This window comes from Botryllus schlosseri, chromosome 14 (assembly GCF_051294905.1).
Source record: "Botryllus schlosseri isolate E-star chromosome 14, Bs_hap1, whole genome shotgun sequence".
NCBI classification, from domain to species: Eukaryota; Metazoa; Chordata; class Ascidiacea; order Stolidobranchia; family Styelidae; genus Botryllus; species Botryllus schlosseri.
The window spans coordinates 5881142-5899934 of NC_137249.1; the positions used below are offsets into that span (position 1 = coordinate 5881142).

The 18793-nt window shown below is 42.6% G+C and overlaps 2 protein-coding genes across 2 annotated transcripts; both read left to right on the forward strand.

Moving 5' to 3' along the window:
* The first annotated feature begins 328 nt into the window (after window positions 1-328).
* Window positions 329-4469, forward strand: LOC145455155 (putative ATP-dependent RNA helicase DDX56). The gene is made up of 2 exons (XM_080333118.1): window positions 329-3676; window positions 4211-4469. Exons 1-2 carry the CDS (start codon window positions 2062-2064, stop codon window positions 4363-4365), a joined length of 1770 nt encoding a protein of 589 aa, XP_080189244.1. The 5' UTR covers window positions 329-2061; the 3' UTR covers window positions 4366-4469.
* Window positions 4470-7855: 3386 nt separating this feature from the next.
* On the forward strand, window positions 7856-13612 carry LOC145455146 (DNA mismatch repair protein Msh6-like). The gene is made up of 2 exons (XM_080333105.1): window positions 7856-7971; window positions 9175-13612. Exon 2 carries the CDS (start codon window positions 9200-9202, stop codon window positions 13139-13141), a length of 3942 nt encoding a protein of 1313 aa, XP_080189231.1. The 5' UTR covers window positions 7856-7971; window positions 9175-9199; the 3' UTR covers window positions 13142-13612.
* The last annotated feature ends 5181 nt before the right edge of the window (window positions 13613-18793 follow it).

Here is an 18793-nt window from a genome sequence, read left to right on the forward strand (position 1 = left end):
TAATCGTCAGCAACTAGTAGAGAATTGGAAAGAACATTGTATACGATTGTTGATATGCGGTGTTTTGAAATATTGAAATTATAAATAAACTGATACTGATACTTCCAAATGGTATTAATGTGTGTTGAAATGATTAAATTGTTAACAAAAAATTGAAGTGATGAAATTTATCATTAAACTCGAACTTGAAGGTAGGAAAATCAAGCTGGGCCAGGGATCCTATTGTTGAAGTCCGGGTGTGCTATTTATCTTTCACATTCACGTGTTTTACAGAGATGAAAGCATATGCATTGGGGGAGGTACTGTGGTGTGGTGTCGATGCGTTACGCTTTGTGTCAATTGTGTTATATTGCTGGCGCGAAAAGTTGCTGTCGCAGGTTGGTGGCTATAAATCTGCGATATTATTATATATATATTTACATAGGAGTTAGAAAGGAAAGGACGTAGTTTATTTATGTCCTTGATGTTTTTGCGGCGTATACACCGACACGGGCGACACATGATACACACACAGTACACAGATGTTCGGACTCGTTCCCGCCGACGATATCTGTTTCAGATCAGTGAGTTTAGCTTGACGTTTTATTGGAACAAGTTGTCACCCAAGATTGTCACGTAGAAAAGCTGGCTTTGTCTCGCGGAAAAGCTGGCCTTGTCACGCGGAGAATCATCGTGTCACGCAGGATTTATTTCGAGAAATGGACGGAGATTCCAATCAGGACACACGATCTGCGCATATGCATACCATGAGTGCATGATGTGCATATGCCGCTGGACAAGGAAGTGCAGATATAAGCCTTTACGGCTTTCTAAGTCATGCACCACCCCTCCATGCTATCCCAGTAATGCATGAGCGCCAAGCAGGGAAGCCATGGATATCCCAGTGTTACTAATCAGCAGGTCTTTGTCTGACCCGGCCGGGAATCGAACCCATGGCCTACCGATCAAGAAGCCGGAGGCTTAACCATTACGCTATTTTGTCCACAGATGATTCATGGAGGCAAGCGGAGTCGTGCGCGATCTTGTCTATACGTCTGGTCTAAGTTATCATCAATTGTCACCATTATATAGGTTTAGGTCTATATACCCTTCGCATCACCATTATAATCTTGAATTGTGTGTAACCTTTATATGTCTTCAAGTTCAAGCACCGGTCGACGGTGACCATACAGTGAAAAATCATTATACCATTGTCACAATGGCATTGTGTTGGTTCTGTATGGAAATAGAATGGAATCGGTGTGATACAGCTGATAAAGCTTTATATCCACAGGGCCTCGGTGTCCCACTATATGTTTTTACCGAGATTCCAGTTGGGGTGTTGGACTGTTGGCTGGGCCTTGGGAGATGGAATCAACGATAAGAGATTAGGCTACCGCTACATTGCAATAGCATATCATAGAATCGCATCCACAACCAGGAGTTCTCGTAAACAAGCGGTGACTCAAAGAATTCAGAATGAATGTAGTAGTGTGAATGTGATCCGTGGCGACAGTGGGCAGATTTTTTGAAGTTCTAAATTGATCGATGAAACTATACTGACTGAAAAAATTGAATCACAAACTATACCAGCACACAAGAGTGGAATTGTTGGCAAAGTCGTGCACAACTTACTGTTTCATTATTTAATTATTCTATGCAGCCATGCAGGAAACCCCCCTGGCCCCTGTCACACGCATATTGCCATAAACAACCACCGTTTCCAGTCTGACCAACTTAGAACAATATGTTACAAATGTATGTAAATAGTCATTATATTATGGATTTCATTCATATGCTGGCAAGCAATGTTCCCTCTAATTTATGATGAGTATGCGCACACTGCCCAACTCACTGCGCAGGCCCTTGGACAATAGTGCGTGACGACTGAAAAAAAGCTCACTACTTTGGATTTTCTTTGCGTAGAGACCGTGTCAGCACTGCGCATTTGCGCACGTCTTTAGCTTGGAGGTAACATTGCTGACAAGGCCTATATATTTCAATGTTAATGAGTATCCTTTTCCTGTATCCATAAACTCCTATGATTTTATCACGTTTTATAGAAATATATAATATCAGAGGATGATAGCTAACACTTCTACAAAACATTCTACACAACGTAAGAAAAAGGCCAAGGCAATATCAAAGTCTAGTAGCAATGATGATGAAGTGATTGTTGACGAAGATGCCATCAAATCCTTACCTGTAGAAATAAAGCCATCAGAAGGAAAAAGTAAAAAACCAGACGATGAAGTGTCAAAGTTGAAATTTCATGAGATGGGTTTGGATCGCCGACTGATGAAATCGATTAATCATCTCAAGTGGCCGCAACCCACTGCCATTCAGGAAAAGGCAATACCGCTTGCCTTGCAAGGAAAGGACATTCTTTCCCGGGCTCGCACCGGATCAGGAAAAACGGCTGCCTATGCCATACCAATCATCCAGACTATGTTGGGCCTTAAAGAGGTAAATGACGTCGCTAAAACTTTGGCATTAATTCTAGTACCATCGAAGGAACTGTCACAACAAGTTACCCAAATGCTAGCGGAACTTTTGTCAAGTTGTGCCGATTCCATACTATGTTTGAATCTGGCGGCATCTGAGTCTGATGGTGGTAACCTGAGCCTCAATGCGACGCCGGACGTTGTCGTGGGTACTCCTAGTCGTGTGCTTGCACAATTTACTGCTGGTTTTTTGAACTTGTCCGATATAATGTGGCTTGTTATTGACGAGGCGGATTTGGTCTTGTCTTACGGTTATGAAGAAGATATCAAGAAAGTTGTGTTGCAGCTACCAGCTACATATCAGACATTCGTAACATCTGCAACGTTTTCTAATGATATAAATTCTCTGAAAAATTTGGTGTTGAAAAATCCTGTACTCCTCCAGCTGGAAGAGACTGCCTTGCCAACATCTAAAAGACTTACTCAATATCATGTCATTTGTGATTCGGAAGATGATAAATATATTTTGATGTATGCCTTACTGAAATTGCGCCTGATCCAGGGAAAGACATTGATTTTTGTGAATTCAATCACAAGATGCTACAGATTGAAGCTTTTCTTAGAGCAATTCTCAATCTTCTGTTGCATACTGAACTCGGAACTGCCGGTAACGTCAAGGCTCCACGCCATTGAACAGTTCAACAAAGGCCTTTACGATTACATGATTGCTGTCGACGAGAGCCAGCTTTTTAGCGAAAGTACAAAGGTGTCGAAACGGCGCCAAAAGGCTTCCAAGGAATTCAGCGTATCAAGAGGTGTGGATTTTCAGAAAGTTTCTAACGTCCTGAACTTTGACTTCCCCAAAACAATACAGGCATATATTCATCGTGTTGGCCGCACTGCGAGGGGATATTCATCAGGCATGGCATTATCATTTGTGTCTGGTGCCGAGATAGCACTTTTGGAAGAAGCACAAGGAGAGCTTGGCAATGATCAGTGTATGCGCCCATATCAGTTTGCGATGAAGGAAATTGAAGGTTTGAGATATCGATGTTTGGATGCAATGCGTCTCGTTACGAAACAAGCGATCAAAAATGCGAGACTACGCGAACTGAAGATTGAGATTCTCAACTCTGAGAAATTGAAAGGTTATTTTGAGCAAAATCCGAGAGATCTACAGGTGCTGCAGCATAATTCGATTCTTCGACCCTCAAAGATAAAGTCTCACATGAAGCATGTTCCTGAATATCTCAGTAAGTCAGACACTGGTCTCTTTTAACAAAACTTACGTTCATGTTTTGTATTAGCTTCATTTTATATTCCTTGGTATAGTTCCTGTGCATCTGCAATTGTGCATGTTTAATGTCACCAGCATGAAGGACACCAAGACAAACTTGAATGTGATAATTACTTGAGTATATTGTGAAAAGGAGTAAAACCTATATTTGATATGCATATCTTCATTATAGATTGTGGACTTCTAGAAATGTCGTGATTATGCTCTTGATAAAATCTTATTGAGGGATTGAATTTTACTCTAAATGTGGGCTTGAAGAATGATTTATTATTATCGCCAGTGTTGTCCAATTGCGGTCAATATGCAGCTGCTTACCAAGTTATCAGTTACTATTAAATGTGATTGCTGCTGCTAGAAAGAAGCCCCGTCCGTAAGCATATATGTATTGAACTTCACTATTTGTCTCTTAAGCTTACGCTCATACTTCATATCTCATAATTTTGATCAGATATTTTGCCATCTCACCCTGACCATTCCAATTCTATTTCAGTACCTGATGCTCTCAAAGGGGTACTTCCTCAAAGAAAGAGAAAAAGAAGATTCAATGAATCCTCCTCGGAAGCACACAGAAAAAGAAGTGAAGTAAATCCCAAGTATCAAAAGAGAAAAGAAGACCCTTTAAAAAGCTTCAAAATTGTGAAGTAGTTGCAACATTTGGGATGGGCAAATTTCATGAATTTACGTTTTGTCACATGTTACAAATCATCCAGCACATGAGGTCACCGAAATTAAACAGCTGTCTTGATTGAGGTGTTAGATGAAGGTTACTTTTGTAAAGCTGTGGCTGTAGAAATAGCTTATAGGGTGCGTTGATTTTAGCCATCTTGCCATATTTTCGGATATCCAAAGATATCACAGTTATCTAATAATGCGACAAATTTCCGAGGATTATTGCCACTGCAGGAATGCAGTAACACCTCATATTCAGGGAAAAACATTGATGTTACATATTTTGATTTGCAAACTTTGAAAATGCAGTTTTATTTGCAAACTTGTGGTGGTGGCAATTAAATAGGGTTACCATCAATGTTCCCTCTAAGCTGCACAGTAGGGTGGTTCAAAAATAACATTTTTTCCTCAATCTTGCGGGCTACATGATTAAATCGTCAGGTTACCTTAAAAAACGACGCACACCAAATTTGAATTCATTCCAACCAATATTCGCGGTTTACGTAGAGTTTGAAAATTTTGAATTTGCCCAGAAACGCAAAAATTTTTTTTTTTCAAATTTTTCTGCTAACCCCATGAAATTGTTGGGCTGTCTTCAAAGACTATGCAAAACAAATTTTACTCAATTCCAAGCCGTAGAAGCGGAGTTATTCCAGTTTTTCGATGAAAATTCTTGGATTATCCACTGATCAAGGATAATCCCAGAATTATCAAAGAAAAACTGATATAACTTCACTTCTACTGGATATGTGATCCAACAAAATGACTATCAGTTTTAGGTAGTTTTGAGCAGTTCTAAGGCAGTGTGGGACATGGAAATGATATCCTGAACTAGGAATGCCTTATACAGTGGGGTTTTGTAGCACTCCAAACCGCAACAGCTGCATAAATCCATGTTATATGTCTCTTTAACTAGGCTAGGTAAAATCGTGACACTCAGATTTTAGGGGAATCCCCTATTTTCAGCTGCTATTCTTCCAGCTCAATGTGTACACGGATGCAGGGGACGAGTTACAAAAAAAGTAGCCAGAATATGTTTTTAAGGTATAAGGCATGGGAATCGGACTGAAAACCTGGACTTTTTGAAAGTCGGTCAATTCTGAACAACCCTGTATATGCCGCAAAAACATCAAGGACAAAAATAAACTACGTCCTTTCCGATCTACTAATACCGTATCCCAATCAATATACCATACCTGCACGAGTTTAAGCTCTCACAGGCCTAGGCCAATAGATCATGCACTCTTCTAGAATAGCGATTTGACACGTACGTAGAAAATTGCTATGCCTCTATGGAGAGCGCTTACAACATATATTATTGGGACTCAGTGCTCTGAGTATCACTTTCGGTGATTTGGGTTTAAGGAACAAATTGAGACACTTTCAAGAAGCTTTATTGGTCCGGCAGGCTCTGTAAACAGTAGGCTACTACTAGTGATATAGATATGTGAACTGAAGAATACCAATGCATACTTTGAGTAGGGTTAGCGTGGCAGAAAGCGTCCCAGAATTATATGTTCCATCATTGCAGAACAAATATGGGCATGGTCTTCTCAAGGGTGTCAGGTCAATACCGAGAGAACCATTACCAAGAATGGATTCCACCGAGAATGGAAATTGCCGAAAATGGACACAACCTACACCAGTTGATCAGGGGCCTAGGGTTCTGGTTCTATACCAGTGGTTCCCAACCTTTTTCGACTCATCGCCCCCTTTTCAAACTCCAGACCGATCATCGCCCCCCAAATATTGGGAACCGATAAATGGGCATACAGACTGAAATCACTGGCGAGTTGACTAAGAAAAAAGGTCAACTTTTCGGCTCGACCTCGAAATTACACTTTTCCAGCTAAATTTTGGTGAGTTGACTAACAAAATAGGTGATTTCTCCGACTTAATTCCAAAAGGACCGTAACAGCACTTCGTCAGCCCCCACCGCAATACGTTGGTCTTGACCCTCCTCGATAGGGCGATAAAGCAAACTTCTGCACCCCTCAGACCCAACTCCCCCGATACCTCTTTACCGCTACTTCTCAGCACAAATTTTCGGACTCTTTAGTTAATCGGCTTAATTCGCGCGAAGCGCGAAAAATTTCTATCAGTCATGATTGAATCGGTTAATATGATCGGGAATTGCATATATATTGCTAACAATTTTTTATCCTCTCTTTGCTCATGTATTCAGATTTACCGGTATAGCTGAGTGAGGTGTCTTGGAAAATGTAGGGCCCGTAAATAATAATTGAACATATTCGGGCGGACCCGTGGGTATAATGACTTCGTTACGTAATGACATTTCCTGGCCTGTCTGCTATGTCAAAAGATATTCAAATCGCCCATACGTACTAAACTAAAAGACGCACACGATTTCAAATTGGTATTTCTGCACTGGCAATTAATTTTCTCTGCGAGATGGCATTTTTTGCGGGGTGTTGATTGCCAGGACAGAAACATTTGGTGCCAGCCGTTTAGGCGCCTATGGACAATTAAATATATATGTGTATATAGTATATATATCGAAGTCGGTCAGCATAAAGGCAGTCCTTTTCCGCCAAGGTTTTCTCATTCTGGCACACTTCTCGGAGTCGCATGTTACACGGCCTGAAACTTTATATGCCTTGGTGCGATAATGGCTGACGCCGAGATGCCCATTTCTATAACTCATGCGTATTATTTCGTGGAGGAAGGGTGACCAATAAGCAATAAATATGTGGCCACGAAATGGCGCGCAGCGCAAAATTTTTTGGAAAAAGTTGCCTTGATTTCCAAAATAATACTTTATAATTTAATTAATGTTAATTCACGAAAAAACTGTGGGCCCTCCATCCCAATTGAGGGTTTGGGTGTGGCAGTTATGGTCATGAACGCCAATATAGCCATTTCAACGCGCAATCGCCCCCCTATCGCCCCCTTCGTCCACTTTCGCCCCCCTATCGCCCCCTTGGCTATTTTCGCCCCCCTGGGCCGACAAATCGCCCCCTGGGGGGCGATATCGCCCACGTTGGGAACCACTGTTCTATACCAATACCGCGAAAACCACTACCATGACCTGAATTAACTGCTGTACGTTTACGTGGACTGCTCATCGCCTCTCAATCAGTGCAGCGGGTCTGGTGTTAATGACAATAGCAGTCGAACTACATGAAATAAAACACAACTACAATTTTTATTCTGACATGCACCATGCACAGCCAATGATGTATGTCATTGTGCACAGCTTATAGTCCGCAACAGAGCGACATCCGCAAGGGACAGCAGAAATATATATAATGCCATTGCTGGCAGATTATACTCCCCACAATCTTGTAGAGTTTTGAACCTAGAAAAACAATAGTAGAACCATAGTCATTATAAAGGTTGTAGTGGAGTAGTATCGGCACTGCTGCAAACGAATATGGTAACGGTATACAGAATGCAGTCATGCGTAAAATAGCACGCGGAATTGTTTACAACCATTGCCGCAGACGCGGGAAACGGACTGACAAGTTGACAGTGTCAACACTCAATCAACCACACACGGCTTACTGATAGCAGCCCCAGCAGGGAGTGGACGGAGAGGCAATTAATTGCGCTTGACAAAAGGTAACTAAGCGTAAGATTGCGCGTGACGGTTCCACTTATTTCAATCCGGTAGCAAGGTGCAGGAGTCGTCATAATGTCATTTTGCTCGGTTGCTTCTTTCAGGTGTTTAGGTTGTCCGATGTCCGGGACAACCGAAGTTGTTCGTCTTCGTCAATTCATGCATGTACTTTCCTAGTTAGATCTAATGAGGTAGCTAATTTATTGTACAGCTCAAATCAACCAGGTCATAGGCTTGGGATTTCGGGATCAAATTCAAAATCCCGTTATTTTGGGGGATTTGTAAAGTAGTAAAATATACAAGCAAGCTACATAATTTATTTACGCTTTCTCCTAGACTGGAATCGGTGGTTGTTTTCGACAACATGTTGTGCGTGACAGACAGATTTCTCGCGTGATTGGAAAATTTCATTCGCGTGACGGAAATATTTTTCGTTCTGATTCGATACTGAATTACTTATTAAACAACACAATGTGCTAAAATGGCTAAAATAGACCTGGTATACGCCGGACTAGGGTTACGCCAAATATTCGCTGTTTTGCAAATGCCATGTTTGCTTGCGTTCATTGTGAAGCGCAAGCGTCTTATTCTGGATCTGAACTCTGGTATCGCTTTGTGACGTCCTCATAATTCACTAATCGGCGTGATCGGATATAAATGCTCGCGTGACGTTGCGCATGCCGTTGCCACCGATTCCACTCTGGGCTAAAATAGACCTGGTATACGCCGTACGATGTTCACGCCGTATATTCGCTGTTTCGCTAATGCCACACTTGCTTGCGTTCATTGTAAAGCGCAAGCGCCTTATTCTGGATCTGGACCCTGGTATCGCTTTGTGATGTCAGCATAATTGATTAATCGGCGTGATCAGATATTAATGCTCGTGTGACGTTGCGCGTGCCGTTGCCACCGATTCCACTCTGGCCATTTACAGGAAAAATATTTGAGCATTGATGTAGTTGAATTCTGATTTTGCTGGCAAAATATCCAAGAACTGAAAATGCACAGCATCACCCTCAACAGGTGTTGCTTAATATTTTTCAATACTGAATTTCAACCGTTCAGGTTATCAGTCCCTTTTTGTTTGCGTCTTGTAGCAGCATTTCTTAAAACTTCTCCAATCGATGCTAATTTTCTAACCAGAAAGCTGCATCAATTGCCCCCAATCTTGAATTGAAATCGCATCCTTTAATTTGATTTAACAGACTGGTGCTCCTAAATTTAGCGGAAATGCCCAAAACTTTATTTCATTTCTTTTCGCCAAAAACTGGTAAGAAGAATTCGACTCATGTCACAACACCGGCATCAGAAAAAAAGCCATTACAACCAATTAATGGGATTCAAGCAGAAAGAACGCCAGCAAAGAAGGCAAAATTGGTAACAGATGCTGATAAAAATTTCTCAACAGACACTTCTCCGTTTGAAGAGTTTGACATTGTGTGGGCCAAAATTGGGAAGCATCCTTGGTGGCCTGGAATTGTGAGTAAAGACCCGGTAAGCAGTGAACATCTGAAGTTGGAAGAAGGTTTGAATTTGGTTCATGTTGATTTTTTTTCGATACCTCGCAGTCATGGTTGGGTGGATGTTGATTTTGTCGATGAGTTTGCCGGCTCGCAATCCCGTGATTGGCAGTTAGAAGGGAGGTATCACTCTACTCAAACTGATGTTATTATCGCTGTTAAAAAGGCTGATGAAGCTCTCAAAATGGAGATGAAGGAGAGAAAAACTTTGATGCGCTTGCAAGACGATATCGCTACAAGCATGGATAGCGAATCAGAAGAGGATGAAAAAAGCACTAGCATGGCGAAAAAAGGATCTTCCAGCAAAATGGCAAAAAAGCGCCGTTGTATTGCAAGCTCAAGTGACGAATCTTGTGATGAATTTGTTCCAGGTACGAACGAACCATCTAGCGACGATTATGAGTCGGATAAATCGTCGACTGTCGAGACCGAGTCGAGTGGCAATGATAGCCCTGAAATCGATTCTCGTAAGCGAAAACGTGTAAAGCCGGTAAAATCACGCTTATCTACTGCGACACCCAACTCCTCCTTCACTAAACTAAGCACACCAAAACCTAGTCCTGTAACTCCCAATAACAAGTCATTGTCATCGATTACTAAATCTAGACTGTCGCTTTTTAAAGCTGCCGATGAGAGCATTGATTCTTTCTCGGAGGCTCACCAACAAACCAAATACTTGCACGAAACTCTCGAATTCCTTTTTCCCGAAAACATCCGCGATAAACGAGGTAAGAAAGCCAGCGACCCTGATTATGACCCTACGACGCTGAAAGTTCCAAGCGAATTTTTCAAAAAGTTAACGCCCGCCATGTTCCAGTGGTGGACGTTGAAAGCAGAAAATTTCGACGTGATACTGTGCTTCAAAGTCGGAAAATTCTACGAGCTTTATCACACTGATGCGGTCGTGGGTGTTAATGAATTGGGACTCGTGTTCATGAAAGGAAACTTTGCGCACTCGGGATTTCCTGAAATCGCGTTCAGCCGGTATTCGGAAACATTAGTGAACAAAGGCTACAAAGTGGCACGTGTCGAACAAACGGAAACGCCGGAACAGAACGCCATACGCGTAAAGAAAAACGCACTTCCCAGACAACAAAAGACGCTACGCCGTGAGATATGTAGAATCGTCACTAAAGGCACGCAATGTCTCGGACCTTTAACAAGATGCTATAATATGAAATCCGGCAATAACTTCTTGCTTGCTGTAATCGAGCGACAGCTTGATGGTAATGACGATCGAGATGGTGGCAGTTCTAATTTGCAACGCGAATTTGGGGTGTGCTTCGTGGATACATCAGTCGGTGTTTTCCACGTGGGACAATTCAAAGATGACTGCCATTGCTCTTCCCTGTGTACCATGATTTGCCGTAATGCACCTTGTCAGGTTTTGTACGAAAAAGGCCGGTTGTCGTGTGCGTTCAAAAAGATCTTGAAATCTGGTCTTTCGTCGACTCTTCAGGAGGCGTTGAATCCGGGTACACAATTTTGGCACGCGCCAAAAACCATTGCGTGCATCAGGAAGGAGGGATATTTTACAAAGAACGGTGATGAGAAGTGGCCTGATGTCTTGAAACGAATGATGAAAGACGCAGACGCCGTTAGTTTGTGCGCCGCGCAGGAATATGAGCTTGCGTTTAGTGCGCTTGGGGCCTGTATATTTTATCTGCAAAAGTGTCTTTTCGACCGCGAAGTGTTATCGCTCGGACAATTTGTAGAATACCGTCCACAAGTGTCGCACGGGTCTGGCCAGCCGAACTTGGTTACTGATTTTGTCAGGTCTAATGGAAATATGGTGCTGGATAGTGTCACCTTGCACAACTTGGAAATTCTAGAAAACTCGCTTGGTGGATCCGAAGACACCTTGTTAGACCGATTAGACAGCTGTCACACTGCTTTTGGCAAGCGACTGATGAAACAATGGCTATGTTCGCCTCCTTGCAATCCTGACCTATCCAATGACAGACTCGATGCGATCGACGATCTCAAAAACGCGTTTGACTTTGTGGAAGAGTGCGGTGAAATTCTGAAGGCGATCCCGGACCTTGAACGAATGCTGATGAAGATTCACGCCCTGTCCAAGGGCTGCCGAAATGTCGATCACCCGGAAAATCGTGCCGTTTTCTATGAGGAAGAGAAATACAGCAAGAAAAATATCGAAGATTTTCTCTCCATACTGAAACATTACGAGACCTTTCACGGGGTGCTTGAAAAATATCAGGATGCGTTCGCAAAATTCAAGTCTAAATTACTGAGAAACTCTGTTTGCTTTGCAAGAAACTCGGGACAATTTCCTGATTTGAAGCCAGTATTGGATCAATGGAAAACCGCCTTCGATCACAAAAAAGCTCTCGAGTCGGGAAAAATTACTCCCAACAAAGGAGCCAATCCTGAATACGACAAGGCCATCGACAATATCCGCAAAATTCAGAAAGACTTGGAACTGTATCTCAGAAAGCAGAAGGAAATCATGCAGTGTCCTAATATTGTTTATAAAGGTACTGGAAATAAGAGATATCTCCTTGAGATGCCTGTTGATGCTGCCAATCGTGTCAAGTCATCGCAATATGTCATTGCCGCTCAAAGGAAGGGTTTCAAAAGCTTCCGAACCCCGGACACGGCTGAATTTCTGAAGAGCATGGAGAAAGCCGAGGCGCATAGAGACAGCGCTCAAGCAGATACCCTGTCGATCATTTTCCGGGAATTTGATCAGAACTACAGCGCTTGGCGACTGGCGATAGACGCGATGTCGGTGTTGGACGTAATGATCAGCTTCGTGCAGTATTGCAGAAATAATGAATCTGAAATGTGCAGGCCTGTGTTTAAATGGACTGGACCGGACATGGCGCCGTTTCTTGAAATTCGTTCCGGAAAGCACCCCAGTATGTCACGCACCTTTTTCGACGGTGACTTCATTCCGAATGATACAGTGCTTGGCGGTGGGGATGGTGAAAATGGAAACTCTTGCTTAGTGCTGACTGGTCCGAACATGGGCGGAAAATCGACACTTATGCGGCAAGTGGGTTTGATGGTCGTTCTGGCACACGTTGGTTGCCGTGTTCCGGCTGCAAGTTGTGTTTTATCGCCTGTCGATAGAGTCTTTACGAGACTGGGTGCGTCTGATCGTATTTTGTCTGGCGAAAGCACGTTTCACGTTGAGATGAGCGAGACCTCGTCGATTTTGCGGCATGCTACGGTGCATTCGTTGGTGCTTTTGGATGAGCTGGGTCGTGGAACGGCCACTTATGATGGATCTGCTATCGCGTCGGCTGTCGTGAGAGAAATATCTTCAAACACGAAATGCCGGACCATCTTCTCCACTCATTACCACTCTGTCGTCGATGACTTGAAGGATAGCGAACACGCGTTTCAAGGTCACATGGCTTGCATGGTGGAGAATGATGACGTCAACGAGGACCCGTCCAAGGACAGCTTGACGTTTCTGTACAAATTGGCTGACGGCCCGTGCCCGAAAAGTTACGGGTTTCACGCGGCTCGGCTTGCCGAATTACCGGAATCTGTGATATCGCTGGCGTACCGTAAAGCGGGGGAGCTCGAGAGAGACGCAAAAGACTTGGTGGCGTTCGGTGCGATCCATCGCTTGCAGGAGGGTGACGTTGCACGCGATCTTGCGGAAATATTGTCATTACGTTGATGCTGTTCCGTTGGTGGTCGCACTTTGTTGTGCTACTTGTTGTCGACGTGTTTTCGAGCACGCTCATGTTTTGATGTCTGCTGTTAAAATTTTTTCTGTGCGCATTTTCTTGCCCAAAGCGATATCCGTGCTTTCTCACTGCGCTGCTCTTTTGTAAAAAAGTGGTATTCAAAGGTATGGCTTTCCTTTCGATTTGTGTTCTGTGGCCACACAAAAACTTGGTGACGTTCAGTGCAATCCATCACTTGCAGGAGGATGTTACACGCGATCTTGCGAAAATATCGTCATTACGTTGATGCTGTAGTCACGCTTTGTTGCGATATTCTCTGTCGACGTGTTTTCGAGCACGCTCGTGTTTTGATGTCTGCTGGTGCTGTTGAAATTTTTTTCTGCGCGTATTTTCTTGCCCAAAGCGATTTCCGTGCTTCCTTACTACGCTGCTCTTTTGTAAAAAACTTGCGTTCAAAATTATGACTTTGCTTTCGATTTGTGTTCTGCGGCAGGGTTGTAACAAAGTCACAAGGGTCTGAGTCACAAGTTAACCTCACTTTTATAGTTTTGACTCGAGGCAAGTCGAGTCATTTTCAATTCACCACCGAGTCCAAGTCAGCGATCAGAGGGTCGAGTCCGAGTCATGGTATTATGACTCGAGTCCAAGTCATTGTGTTGACTGCTCAGTTTCCAGTTGAAGTCTTGTTAACCCACTTTTTATAACTCTGTTTGGTGATATCGAATGGTTCGCATATGTATTATACTAATTTTCCTTAAGCATTTTCAAGTACCAGTACCAATAGACCAAATCCCAATAGTGTGGTAACTAGCGTTGGGACCCCGGGAAATCCCGTCCCGGGATTTGTAAACAGCATTTTCCAAGGCTTACGTAGCGCCATATCTCTTATTTTGGTAATAAAGCAATGTCACAAGCTCTGCCGATCGTCTAACTCAGTGGTTCCCAACCTTTTTCGACTCATCGCCCCCTTTTCAAGCTCAACGCCGATCACCGCCCCCCAGATTTTGTGAACCGAAAAATCGGTATACAGTCTGTAATCATCGGCGGGTCGACCAAAAAAAAAGGGTCAACTTCTGGGCTCGTTGTCGAATTTTACACTTTTGCCACTAAATTTCCGTGGGTTGACTAAAAAAAGGTCATTTCTCCGTCTTGACTCCAATACAGCCGTTTTAACGCGTCATCGCCCCCCTATCGCCCCCTTCGCTATTTTCGCCCCCTATCGCCCCCCCTGGACCGCCAAATCGCCCACGTTGGGAACCACTGGTCTAACTAAAACAATTCACAATTATTTGAGCCAACTATGGCATAACAATGAACTACACAATCACTTCCGTCGTAGTCAACGAATCGTATAGCAGTGTAACTGAGTATCGGAAAGTCACAAGGACGGTGCTGTGGAGGTGAAATAGTGAAATACAGGTCGAATAATAGCGAATTTCGAAGGTGTCAATGCAAAGAGAAAATCACATGTTTGGCGAAACTGTTTGTTTTATAAATCTACATAAAAAGCCAAATACAACTTGTGTCTAGACGTTTTGAAAGCTTCAGTGCCTAGCATAAAGGGACTGATAACGCATTTAAGGTCCGTACAAATGGTAGTAATTAAATCATGCACGATTCAATCGGACACGTCAAAGAAAGATCAGCCAAAAATGAAAATGAGGAAGATCGATTCCTATAAAATAAATCGCATAAGCCTCGCCTCGATGAACTTCTTATAACCAGTCAACTGCTGTGGACGGGTTAACATTTATTCAATTACCCAAAGTTAGTGAATTCGTCGGGCCTTCAAGGCTTATGGCTATGACTTGTCAAGATGTCGCAAACGGGTTCGTGACTTGGTGATCGAGCACAGCAAATACATCCGTAAGTGTGTGGAAGAAGATCAGCTTATGGCAATGAAACGCAACATTGGAAGTTTTTCATTCACGTTTGACGAATCAACTTCTACACCAGCGGTCCTTATAACCTTTTTCATATCATTACCCCCACGAAGAAAATGACGGGATGCAATTACCCCTTTTCAAAAAATAATAAATTACAGCTTGCAATCAACTAATGATAAAACAGCACAAATATGACGTCATAATGTACACGAAAATGCCTATTAAAAAGATGTCAATGGGAAGGCTGCTGTTTTGGTGTTATCCACTGGTCGAATCGAAGGGTAGGGTAATAGACAGCATCTCATGTAATCGCCAATCACAAACTTATATCGCTCTGATAGCTACTATTGCATAAATCCTACTTCACAGCAATAAGTTGGAGGAAAATTCAATCAGAATTTCAATGCCATCATGGCAAAGATTGGTTATTCCTTTTGAAGGCGAACCGAAAAGACATTTTGATGATTTCAGAATTAATTTTACAGATTACACTAGACCACTACACTTGAAATACTAACAACTATAATTACACGATATTGTTACTACATTATAGGTTTAAAGTTAAACTTAGACGCCCCTTTTTGCCTTTTAATTTGCCCGCATGCGCAACAATATATGATCTGCATTACTGCAAAATAACTTGGACTTACCTAGCACTATACTAAACTACATCGGGCCCTGTTATTCATAATCACTCATGGTTACTATGATATCACAGCAGGGATGGTGTGGTAAGTGAAACGAAATATATACAAGCTCTCAAAAATATATGATAGCCTACATTCATATTTACGTTTGAAAATACTTCAGTGCACCGTTATAAGTATATAAAAAACGTCAATTTGAATTACCCCCCAAATATTGGCAAATTACCCCTAGGTTAAAAACCACTGTTCTACTCGAAACATGCGGTACATGAATTTAAACGTTCATTATCCGGGTGGCCTTCGGTCGCTGGGTTTCATTCGTATTCACGGGAGCATGTTTTTGCGTCAATACTACAAGGAATAAATGTTGTGTGTGTAGCTTGTATGTGTATTTTACTACTTTGCTAATCCCGGGATTGAGAAGCGCAAATCCCGGGAAATCCCGATCCCGGGATTTCAAATTTGATCCCGAAGTCCCAACACTAGTGGTAACCTTAGTATTCTTCGAAATTACCATGAAATGTCGGTCTTGGCCGTCTGAGTATCGAGTCATATGACTTTATTCGAGTCATGCGCAATGACTCGAGTCCAAGTGGAGTCAATACACAGATTGACTCGAGTCGAATCATTTCCGAATTTTGCAAAAGTGACTCGAGTCATCAGAAAATCGTGACTCGAGTCGAGTCATTACAACCCTGTTTTGCGGCCACGCGATACGGGGCAGGTTATCCGTCCGAGCTGATTAAAGGGTGAATTGTCATAGAAACATGTTTCTAGAGCAGTGGTTCCCAACCTTTTTGTATTCATTCCCCACTTCAGATTTATTCCGAGCCTTCATTCCCCACCAGCACCGTAACTGCACTTTGTCAGCCCCGTTATTGTTGGACCCCTGTGGGGCTCAGATTACCAGGACATGAACATTCGGCGCCAGTCATTTAGCCAATTAAACATATATGTATATTGTATATATATCGAAATTTTGGGTCACCACAGGGCATTCCTTCTCGACCAAGGTCTTCTCGCTCCTGATCGTTCTAGCACACTTCTCGGAGTTGTATGTTACATGGCCTATAACTTTATATGCCTCGATGCATCGTGGCGCAGTAATGGCCGACGCCGAAGTGCCCATTTCTATAAATTCCAAGTCTTTTCGTCGGGGAAGGGTACCCAATATTCAGAAATTCGTCAATATGAAATTTTTGAAAAAGTGGCATAAATTTAAAAAAAAATACTTAAATTGATGTTAAATCACGAAATAATTTAATGCCCCTTTGAGCTCGCCCCCCCCCAATCAGGGGGTTTGGAGTGTGGCAGTTCCCACTACCCAGCACTTTTGTCATCACAGAGCAGCTATTTGCTGGTTTGAATACACAAGACACACAACCACACCAGTACGCAAAACAATCGCCTATAACTGCAACATGAAACGTATTGTGAACCGATATCAGTAACGGTCAGAATTTCACGAAAGCCTTATTTCACGTCACACTAGTCGTGCTGGATGCGTTTGTGACACCATGATTGGCCATCCTGACTTAAAAATGAGGTTTTGTGAACAACAGGGAATATAATTTTCGATACATACATTCCAGAGCAGGTAACTGGTAACAGTTATTGCGCATGTGTCTCCGTGAATATGTAGACTTCCCTGTCTATAATTTTGATCGAATGCGTCTATTCCCCACCAGAAACCATTGAATTCCCCACCAGTGGGGAAATCCCCACCGTTTGGGAGCCACTGTTCTAGAGCTTGCTACTTTTCAATTTGGCCATGCGGCTCCAAAATTATTGAGCTGTAATGCAGAAAATGGTAGTTTTTTTGCTTCATTTCCATGAAAATAACAGCATAGCTTGACATATTTTTTGATTTGGATATTACATGAGTAAACGTTACTTTCACGTTTTACCAAACAGCAGTCTGACCTGAGCTCCTGACCTTTCTTTTTCGCTTCAAGTGAACTTTAGTGGTTTTCAAAGAGCGAGCAGAGGTGGTCTGGTCAGCAACAAAGTAGGCCTACTTCTACTTCTCTGGAGTATCCAAGTAGGTTTTGGCTATTTGCACTACTTGAGTGGTTATGTTTTTAGACTACTTCCACCTTTGTAGTTTTTTCTTACACGTATATAGAAGTTTCTGAAGTAGAAAGCAGTTTTGTGGTATGTTTGCATCATCATTATGTGTGGTACCGTCATAACAGCTGGGCAAAATAGCCCCTGTATCACGGTAACTGAATTTAATTTCGGAAATTGCACTTGTTTGCAGTGTCATTCGTCATCCTGCGGTAGTCGCTATGACGCACTTGGCAATTTCGGAAGTAGGAACTTTCCAGGGTTGGAATGACTCGAGACTCAGACGGTCAGGACCAATAATAATTTCGAAGAATAGTAAAATAACCACAATTTTCTACTCCCTTTGCGGAATTTAATCTGATTAAATGTCTACCCTCAGCGCCCCATGAAAAATTAGGTATCATTTATTTAAAAAATATGCATTTTAGCGGCAGCCATTACCGCTCCACGACACACCGAGAATTCTGCAGTTTCGCGCGACATGCGACTTCACAAAGTGTGTTACCCAATAAAACTTTATCCGAAACTATCATTATATATATTTCCAATTGTACATAAGCGCTTATTATAATCATGGAATGCAATCCTGAATATGAAATGTATGTATACCCAGATACCCCCAGGGGGGGGGGGGGTCTGACGAGGTATTGCTTCGGTCCACCTGTTCCCAGTGGAAACCCCACCATGAGACATCGGATGTTCGTCCCATTCGAGTTGAGAAAGGCTATTTGGAACAAATTTATCGATGCAACAAATATCGAACAAATTGAATCTCTCCATTCCCACAGAGAATATTTTGCCGAGCCACGGAAATCCCCGACTTGTCAACGATAAGCCTAAATTGGCAACGTTTTAGCAAAATGTGTTAGAGATTTTATTGTTTCGTAATTAACACCAAACAAATTAAACAAGGTCGAGAACCACATTACTTTGATTCCGTATTTACCGACTTGTAGCACGGCCCACTTCTAGGCTTTCATAAAACACCGCTTGCCCGGATCGCGACGACGAGGAACCTATAGATAATACTCCAACACTTTGG

Excerpts from the sequence above, each read along its gene's own strand:
- LOC145455155 (XM_080333118.1), top strand. The coding sequence starts at position 2,062 with ATGATAGCTAACACTTCTACAAAACATTCTACACAACGTAAGAAAAAG. Across the intron at positions 3,677-4,210 it reads GCATGTTCCTGAATATCTCA|TACCTGATGCTCTCAAAGGG; the intron begins GTAAGTCAGACA and ends ATTCTATTTCAG.
- LOC145455146 (XM_080333105.1), top strand. The coding sequence starts at position 9,200 with ATGCCCAAAACTTTATTTCATTTCTTTTCGCCAAAAACTGGTAAGAAG.